We start from the raw sequence: 10,576 nt of genomic DNA on the forward strand, positions 1-10,576 counted from the left end.
CAACAAGCCATATCCTAGGCTCGAACACGGGCTCGGCTCGAATTGAGTTTTTAACGAGCCGAACTCAGTATCTCACGAGTAGCTCGACTCATTTACAGTCCTAGAAATACATAAAATAAAAAATAAAATAAAATCACTTGTTAGATTTTATCATAATTGTAACCATTTTTCAATCAAATATATTTCTTTTTTTTTTCTTTTTTTTTTTTTGAAAGGCAAAACAATAATATTAATCACAAACCAATACAGAGTTCACGAGTATTACACGAGATACACGAATTATTGCCTAGAAACAAGGTTTGTGTTGCAAAGGATGCAACCCAAAATCTTGCAAATACACTAGACTATATACACACTTGACAATTTATACAATATCATGCGATTAAGTAAACACTCGGGTTGTTCAACCAAGTAAGCCAATCGAGTTTCTTTTTCCTCGACCTATGCCCGATCCACTCAAAGGATTTAACTTGGATTTCGTTCAATACAACCGGTACACTCCACGATTTTCACGAAAAATCTTGTCATTTCGAATCTTCCAAATATAGTACGCACAAATCCACTCCATTGCTTGCCAAACCGATTTACCGAAGCTTGACATTCCTGCGCCGGAGGCATTTCCCCTTAAGATCTCGTTGAAGCTTAGATTTGAAAAGTTACCTAGCCCCCACCAATTAAAAACACGGGACCAAATATCCATAGAATTCGAACAAAAAATAAAGGCATGATCCAATGATTCAACATCGTTATCACACATCGGACATCGAACACTATGTAGATCAATACCTTTCTTGTCAAGTTCCACCGGGACCGGTAAACGTTTCATGAGCAACCGCCATACAAAAATTTTAATTTTTTTCGGGACCAGCGGGTTTCTCATTGTTTCAGACAAGGAGTGGTTCAAAGGTAGTGAAGCTTGGTCGATAATACCTGCCAATTCTTTCACCGAAAATTTGTTGCTTGACGATAGATGCCATAACCATGAATCGCCTTATGTCGGGACCAGCTTGAAGTCAGAGAGCAAAGCCGAGAGTTCGGATAACTCCCCCCTGCTCTACCAAATGGGACCCGCTGCCAACACCAATTTAGAACATGCAGCTGCCCTTCGGTTTTGATTCTGTCACTGATGGAGACTTCTTTATCCGCTTCAAGACGAAAGATTCTCGGAAACTGATCACGAAGCCTAGCACCTCCAATCCAAACATCACTCCAAAAAGAGGTAGATGCGCCATCGCCAATAGACTTTGAAAACGAGCCTCTGAAATCAATGTTGAACTCACTAAAAGATGTACCTGCAATAACAATATTTCGCCACGCACCTAAGCATGGAGAGTTAGGTAAGACACTCCCCACGCTTAGACCGCCACAAGAGCCATAAATACTCCGAATGACCTTGACCCAAAGGGCGTTGGTTTCGGTTTTAAACCTCCACCACCATTTACCCAATAGAGCAAGATTTTTGCTTTTTAAGGACCCGATATTTAGCCCCCCTCCCCGTAATTTATAAGAACATATTCCCATTTGACCCAAGCCATTTTGGACCCCGAATCACACCCACCCCAAAAGAAGGAACGTATCACACTCTCAAGAATGTTTAGAACACTCGAGGGGGCACGATAGAGCGAGAAAAAGTACAATGGGAGACTTGAAAGGACCGATTTAATAAGGATCAATCTTCCTCCAAAAGACATCGAACGCATTCTCTAATTTGATAACCTACATTTGAACTTTTCAATGACCGGGTGCCAATCACTAACTTTCTTCATTTTCGACCCAATTGGCAAACCAAGATAAGTGAAGGGTAGTGAACCAACTTGACAACCCATATGACATGCCATAGAATTAACATCTTCCAAGTTTACCCCAATACCATATAAACAACTCTTATGGAAATTAACTTTTAAACCCGAAGCAAGCTCAAAACACTTATGGAGATTTTGGAGACTAAGAGCATTGGAGCGAGACTATTCCCCAATGAAAATAGTGTCATCCGCATATTGTAAGTGAGAAATGGGGACATTATCACGACCAAATTCAATCCCTTTGAACAAACCTCTTTCGATAGCCGCTTTAGTTAATATATTCAAACCTTCGGCCGCTAAAATAAAGAGGAAAGGTGACAACGGGTCGCCTTGTCTAACGTCCCTACCCAAGGAGAACTCCTTGGTCGGGGACCCGTTAACAAGAATCGACACGGATGCCGAACTAAGACATGAAAAGATCCACTTTCGCCATTTGCACCCGAACCCCATACTCTTCATTACACCCATCAAAAAATCCCAATTTATGTAGTCAAAGGCCTTCTCAAAGTCTACTTTGAACAAAATACCCTTTTTCCTATTGGCTTTAAGGAAATCAATGCATTCATTCATAATTAACGCGCCATCTAGTATAAATCTACCTTTAAGGAATGCACTTTGTTCCGGGCCCACAAAAGAAGGAATGACTTTTTTCAAACGATTCGAGAGAATTTTGGCAATAATCTTATAATGGCTATCGATGAGGCTAATTGGTCGAAAATCACCAAGCTTTAAGGGATCCTTCTTTATAGGAATGAGGGTAACGAAAGACGCAATACATCCCTTGGAGAATTCCCCCGTCTCCCAAAACCACAAAATTGCACTAATGAGGTCACCCTTAATAATATCCCAAATTTTTTTAAAATATCTTAGATTAAAGCCATCGAGCCCCGGAGCTTTTGTGCTCCCACATTCAAGAACGGCTTCGTGAATTTCTTTTTCATCAATTGCATCCTCTAATTCATCCGCTTCTGACCTTGAAAGGATAGGATAATTAAGCTCATCAAGACATGGCCTGTCAATATCCACTTCTTCGAACCTACACTTAAAGTGATTAAAGGTTTCAGTTTTGATATCAACCGGGCAATCATTCCATACACCATTGATCAAGAGCCCCCTAATAGTATTAGTGTTGACTCTTCTTCTTAATGTCGAGTGAAAAAACCTTGTATTCTCATCACCATCCGTTACCCATTTAATACGCGCCTTTTGTCGTAGCATACTTGATTTAATCCTTTCTTTTTCAAACCAACTTTTTCTAGCCTCTCTCCACAATTTTAATTCAGCCTCGTTTAATGGTCGAGTCTCAACTTGCACTTCAAGATTATTTGCAATTAATTGATGCTGTTCAATCTCACCATCTAAATGATGGAATTTACACTTACTCCATACTTTGAGAGCCGCCTTGACATTCTTTAGTTTATTCCTGAAAATACAATCTTTCCTATTCCCACCCGAAACAGCCGTATTCCATGCCCCCCGAATGACATCCTCGGCATTTGCTTCATCAAACCATATATCGAATACTTTGAATGGCTTTGGACCAAAGTTTATTTCATCATCCTTTAAAACTATCGGACAATGATCGGATAAATGCCTATTAAGAACCACCGCTGTCAAATCTTTCCAAATATGATAGAACTTGTCGTTGATGAGAAATCTATGGAGTTTACTATACTTCAGGCCATCTTCAAATGTCTTTCTAAACTAGGGGTGGCAATGGGCGAGAAAAAACCCCTGACCCGCAGGTATTGGATCCACGATGGGCGGGTAAAATTATTAAATCTTACCAGTGGGCACGGGTACGGGTAAAATTTTAAACCTGCCGATGGGTCGCGGGCGGGTCGAGGGTATATACTACCCGTCGCGGGTAAAACCCGACCCGTGAATACATGAGACGTTTCTTAATTTACCCACGAATCAATACTTAAAAAGCTATTTTACTAGTATTTGAATAATGATTAAAAATATAAAATTATATACAAGTAAAAAAACTTAATTTTCACGTCATTATACATATAGCTTATACATATGGTTTTATAATTAATAAAATTATTTGGATTTTGTAATAAAAAGTTGTAGATTATTATTTACCCGCGGGTCACGGGTATCCGCGGGTCACGGGCATGGGCGAAAAGTTTTTACCCGTGGACGAGTAACGGGTCTCAACGTGCAAAAAAACCCGACGGACGGGTTACGGGTATATGAAACCCGTGCCCGTTACCCGCGGCGTCATTCCTAGTCATTCCTATTCTAAACATCAAATTGAAATGAAAGTTCTTTATGGACAAAAGAAAAGGTAATATTTCATTTGTCGGTAATTTTAGTTTTTATGTTACTTTTTTGACTTATTTTTCCTATTTCAATTTAGCACAAATTTATAGTTTTAACTTATACGTATATATAACACTTCAATAGTTTCGTAGGAGAAAATAGAAGTTGCAAACTCATTGATGAGCTTGGCAATATATTCACAACCACTCTAAGTAGGGCGGTAGCTAATGATACGGTGGTGCTAATTTTTTTATTTTTTTTTATTTTTTTATTATTTTTTTTTTTTTGAAAAGCAATATATTTCTGATGATGAGATTAAGTTTGCCATGTTTGATATTGATGAGAACAAAGCTTCTGGTCTAGAAGGATATACATTTAAGTTTTTCAAAAAAAACATTCGAACATTGTGGAGAAAGATATATGTGATGTTATTAAAAAAATTATTTAATAGTAGGATTTTGATAAAGAAAATCAATGTTATTAAAGATATATGTACGTTGTTTTTTATTTTTGGCAAATATATATATATATATATATATATATATATATATATATATATATATATATATATATATATATGAGATCAAGAGATCACGGATTACAATTATGCAGATCCAACGATCTGTGATGCGTTACATGCGTTTAAACCAACAAACGCCTATTGAACATTGTAAACAACTCAATCAATACATGTGATTGACAATACAAGCAAACAAACTTAAAACAACCCTAAAAGTGTAAACCCAGTGACCCACGCGACCTCTATACATATTACTCCAAGCAAGATAAACCCTCACAAATGACCACCAGAGACCAAATGCTAAAGGCAAAAAGACAGAGCCCCAAAGCCTTCAAGCCAAGCCAACAACCCCGTCCTCGTCAGCAAACACCAATCATCAACAACACAAACACGAAACACCCGTCGGGGAACCCAAGAACACCTATCCCGAGGCCGGTAACCAAAGAGATCTCTCGATACCAAAATACACCCAGAAGAACCCACCGAAAACCCACGACCCCCGAGCATCTTTGAACAAATGAAATCCACCATTCGGGCATCCGAAAACCCCGAGAGACAACCCCAGAAACATGAATTTGCCGAAGCCAAATAAATCGGCAACGCTGGCAACGACGTCGACCCCACCCGAACAAGGACGACGACGTGATAAATGGAACGAGCGACGTGTGAGAATAACGACAAAGCACGAGGACCCGACTTAAAACCGGCCCAAAACCCACCATCATAACTAACCGAACCCCAACCTCTAGCAGGCCGGAATCCGGCCAGATTTCAGGCAGGTGAGCACGGCAGCCGGACCACAGGAGGGAGAACCCACTCAGGGTAGCCGGAAACGAGAACCAAACCGGAGAAACCGGCCGAAGCTCAAACCAACCAATAAATCCGCCAGTTTTACAAAGAAAGAAACAAAAAAGAGAGATCTGACGGCCATATCATGAACCATTCAAAAAGCCGAAACACCTAACCAACCCCGATGGTAGAACTCCGAAGGAGTTCGCCGCCTACCAACGAACCGGCAAGAGGAACCGACAAGATCCATCAGCAAAAACAAGAGCACGTACACTAATAACATAAAAGAAAATCGAACCTGGAAGGACAATCCGTGCCCCGGAAAACAGAGATCAAGTGGAGCCACTTAATCTCGCCGCCTGTCGCTGGAGTGAGAGGAAAGACCCAGAAGAAAACGACAGGCTTCACGCTATTAGGACAGAGGCATCAGATCTTGGGGAAAGAGAAGGATAAGTAGGAAAAATAAGGAAAACCGGACCTCCGGCGAGATGCCGGAGGCCGGAAACGGCCGTTGCAGACGACTACAAACCGGAAAAACACGTGGGGTCAAGTTAAGAAAAGAGGGAGCGTATGTAAGAGGAGAATGTTCAGGTTAAAGCACAGAAGAATTACAACAAAGAATAGAGATGAAGGAGAGAAAAGCTTACCGGAAAAAAACGAAAAAGTTGACCGGATAAAAAAAGACAGAGGTATATAGATTAGAAAAATACAAAAACCAAGAGATGAAAACAGCAAAAAGGAAACTAGATAACTTACAAGAGATAAAAATAAAGGGGAAGACGGTTCCGATCGAAAGAAAAAATCCGATGAAGATATGGAAAGTAGATCTGGGTACGTTGTTTTGAGTTAATATATTACTCCATATTATTTGCTAAAAAAGCCTTATACGTATATCATTTTCTAACAACAAATTGAGATTTAGACTTTAATTGTTTAAACATACTTTTTATTTTAGTTGACATAAAGGGAGAAGGCGAATATTGTAACACCGTACTTTTTTTTTTTAAATCACAGCGGAAGTATTTAAAGCATATAGCATTTATATATTACAATAAAACTGGTGTTACTTTTCAAAACAGTTATACATAGTTATATTAAACATCAGAGTTTTTCAGTGTGTCAAACATAACCCAAGCACAGTTATCTTCTCCCATCTCTAGCATGTACAACAATATAACCTGCAGGGGAGAAAATGTGGGGATTAGCATAACACTAAGTGAATGAGATATCCCAACAGATATTACTATCAAGTACCAAGCCTAGCTTTTAGGGATCATGCATCTGGTCATGGTCATGTAGACATAGCGTTACATGGCTATTATATAATAGAGCATTACACATCTGTATCATACAGAGCTAGGCAAACAATCAGAGCAGTAATAACATCAACAAGCTATTCACCAAAGGCACTACAGGCACTACCCTAACATAGCCTTACATAGCTATACAATGAGGGTATCAATAGCTCTACAAAGCTATTCACTAAGTAACAATAGCTCTACACAGCTATTCACTCTCATAGCACTAACGGATATACATAGCACTAATGGCTATAAATACAAGAGGATCGTTGACCCTGCCAGGTCTACAACTACTAGCTGATCAAGCTAGAGCTGTACCGATAGCCCTTGTTATTGTCACACAGTATACCTCTCCTGACGTTTACATACGTCGATTGCAATATACTGTCATTACAATAACCAATGAGCCCAACCCTTCTATACACGGTTGACCTCTCATGTCCCTTCTATACACGGACAGTTCTCACATGTGCACATAAACCACCTACAACCTCATGGTAGGTAACATCACTAATAACCACAGGGTACCCTAATCAAGCATGCTATAGATTCAATCTAATCAGGCAACCTGATAACAGCAGCATCACCTACTACTTATAATTACAGCAGTAATCAACATGCATATATAGATTATCATAATCTTTAATAGCATAACAACGGGTAGTAACTACACCTGTTACTAAATACCAATATTCATAAGGATAGTCCCACTCACCGATTACCAGCAAGAACTCAGTGGTCTAATGTTACTGAGTCTTCTCCGTTCCTTTATTACCTGAGAACATCATATACTGAGTTAGTATACTTCTCTAATCAATGATAATCATCAATTAAAACTATAAACCACATTATATAACTCTACATTCATTATTTGACAAGGCTACATAAGTGTCCATGCGAAAACATCCCTTATATGCGTGTAAAACAAAGCATACAAGCTATCGTGTCTTTTTGACCCAAAAAAATCTGATTTATTATTTTAAAACCTTACCATTAGAATGTACACTTCATTACGTTTCCAACGATATTTGATTCATCAAAAACGAAGTTACGGTTTGAAAGTTACGGCCAAAACAAGTTTTCCAAAAAGCTGCCAGACTGCAACCGTACGGATGCACCTGCAACCGTACGGATGCACCATGCAACCGTACGGATGCACCCAAAATGTCTCGGATACACCCCGTAACCGTACGAATGCATCCTGCAACCGTACGGGAGATGTTCATCAATACCAGGTCTTTTTTTTTAATTTTGAGCCCCAAATCTCGTTTTGCACTATTTTGACACTACAAATCACTTAGGAGACATATATAACTCATATACAAGCGTTTTCTAACATCAATTTGACACAAATAACACTTTTAGATCAAGATTTGATCAAAAACCCATTTGATACAAAACTTTACAAAACAAGAGATTAAACACAGATTTATACATGAAATCGACATGTTAATACCTTGTAATGATCACGAAATTACTGTTAATAAATACCCCAAATCGATTTAACACAAAAACGAGAATCAAGAACTAGGGTTTGTGAGGATTTGAGAGCTTTTGTGTGTGTATGTGTTGAAATTTACAAAAATGGAAATAAGTGAAGAAGCTGGAGTTTTAAAGCTAAAGGGGTTTCTTCAATGGGAGGAAACCTCTTCCGTGTCTCGCACGGGTATTTACCAGTTATCTGAAATACGAAACACCTCATTAAGTGGTCCAAACGAGGCCCAATTTAAATAAACAAACCTGTTCTGTGACCCTTGTCACAAACTGGTCTCAACTAAGTAGTCAAATAATTATAAACATATAATTATTAAAATAACATTTAATAACACATAAGGGCAAAATAGTCAATTCCAGCTAGGCCCAGTCTGAGGGTGTTACAAATCTACCCCCCTTAAAGGAGATTCCGTCCTCGGAATCTAGTAAATTACGATCACATAGGTCACAGGTTCATCACAACCTCTAATTTCAAACTCAACTTTGCATCCAAATGATAATACTCTCTGTGCTATAGCTCACGTACTCGGTTGACTTACCCTCTACAAGCTTTAAATCAAAAAATTCCACATAATCAAATACCAAAATCACCAGTCAATCCCAACTTTTTGTCATTCGAAACCATCACTATTCCCGACAAAATGCAAAGGATAGCTAATTATCATGATAAATCACCGTCCAAAAAAAATGACATTTGCTCCGTAAGTCATTCAACTAACCATTACTATACACAATTTCCGAGGTCAATTTAACAATCAAGAGCCCAACCTTGTCACTGTAACACTCGGTTCCATCAAATATACCAGAATGTTATCAGGTTTAACTCTTTATACAATTAAATTCCCTCGATTTCCAAGCAATGGAAACTAGCTTTCATTCATTTCACTTAAATCTATACTTGATTTTCATAAAATACGTCTTTGTTCGATCAAAATCGTCTAAGTTAATCATTTCATACTCAACAATTCATTATCCAACAGTCAGTCCACACTCCATGCATAATTCGAGTCATCTAAATTTCCTTCAGCTTCCCAGAATTTTTGTATGACTTACCCTAATATACTTCTGTTGGCCAGACACAAGTATATTATTCTAAATCATACCTTCATTCCGAGTCACTCGTCAAAGAAAATCCTAATTGATTTAAACATTGGTCAAGGCACACAATTTTCTATTAAGCATCGGTAATAGGGAAATTTATTATATCACTGGTCATCAAGTCTCATCGGTCGTATGTAATCAACCATCAAAAGATTTATATGCGGTTATATAGTAAACCCGATCAAGTCATCATTTACAACATATCACCATAGTCCAAATTCAGTTGACGAAAGTCACACTATTTGTAAACCAATAACAATCTAGGTAGTCTCAGTTCAATTCCCACAAGTTATAACCGTCAAACGAAGATGTCATACTATTATCCAAGCATAGGAATTTAACAAGTCATATCATTCTATCTTAATGATTCACTGGTCACAATTCCCAAACATTGTCTAACACCCTGCTTTTATCTTCCAGTCATAATACATACCCGGTATCAATCCCCACTCAGGTCAAGGGTTTCCCTATCTTCTAAAAGACAACACGGGGAACACTACCTACACTTACTTTCTAAGGGTCACCACAAACTCAAACGAGTCCAAGGAAGGAAAATAATTCCTTATAGCTTCACTACAGATTTTACACAATTATTCCCAACAAGTATAGCAATATAGTAGGGCTAGCATCATATATAACATGAAATTCACATACGCATAGCAACTGCATACAAGGTTTGAGTCCATTATCACTAAACAATGGAAATACTACTATATTCCCATTCTTATGATGCCACTATAAGTTTCCCATCAGTTCAAAGAAAGGAAGCACAATTCACATAAGCCCTATGCAGTCTTATTAAATCATGGATATCACTATAACAAGTCAGATACAATAGACGAGTTTTATACGATAACTAACTAGTCACAAAAACATGTCAAATCTATATCATGCATCACATTTGACAATTCTCAGAGAGCATGTCAGTCTACAGTCCAAATAGGTCATGAAAATTAATCAAAGGGATCAAGATCATAGTAATATCAATAGTTGCTCTAAACACAGCTGATGTAACTAGAGCCATCAAATCAATTCTAGTTAAGGCTCGAACAACAAATCAACATGCAACTTCCTCATATCACAGAAGTTTAAGGCATACAGTGTGATAATAGCTTAAAATTTTATACAACACACAAACCCGAAATAAATCATATTTCAGTTAAGGATCAAGGATTTTATAAGGTACTACCCAATCCCAATCCCTAAAGACCACTACGTGTGTCCAGTCCATCAAAGGAAATAGAATACATTTCATATAATTCCTGAACACTTTCGTTAAATCATGTATACCAATATAT

At 38.2% G+C, this 10,576-nt stretch overlaps 1 protein-coding gene across 1 annotated transcript; it reads right to left on the reverse strand.

Moving 5' to 3' along the window:
- Positions 1-481: 481 nt before the first annotated feature.
- On the reverse strand, positions 482-880 carry LOC139889347 (uncharacterized). Its single transcript, XM_071872305.1, has one exon. It carries the CDS (start codon positions 878-880, stop codon positions 482-484), a length of 399 nt encoding a protein of 132 aa, XP_071728406.1.
- Positions 881-10,576: the final 9,696 nt, after the last annotated feature.

This window comes from Rutidosis leptorrhynchoides, chromosome 2, assembly GCF_046630445.1.
Source record: "Rutidosis leptorrhynchoides isolate AG116_Rl617_1_P2 chromosome 2, CSIRO_AGI_Rlap_v1, whole genome shotgun sequence".
NCBI lineage: Eukaryota > Viridiplantae > Streptophyta > Magnoliopsida > Asterales > Asteraceae > Rutidosis > Rutidosis leptorrhynchoides.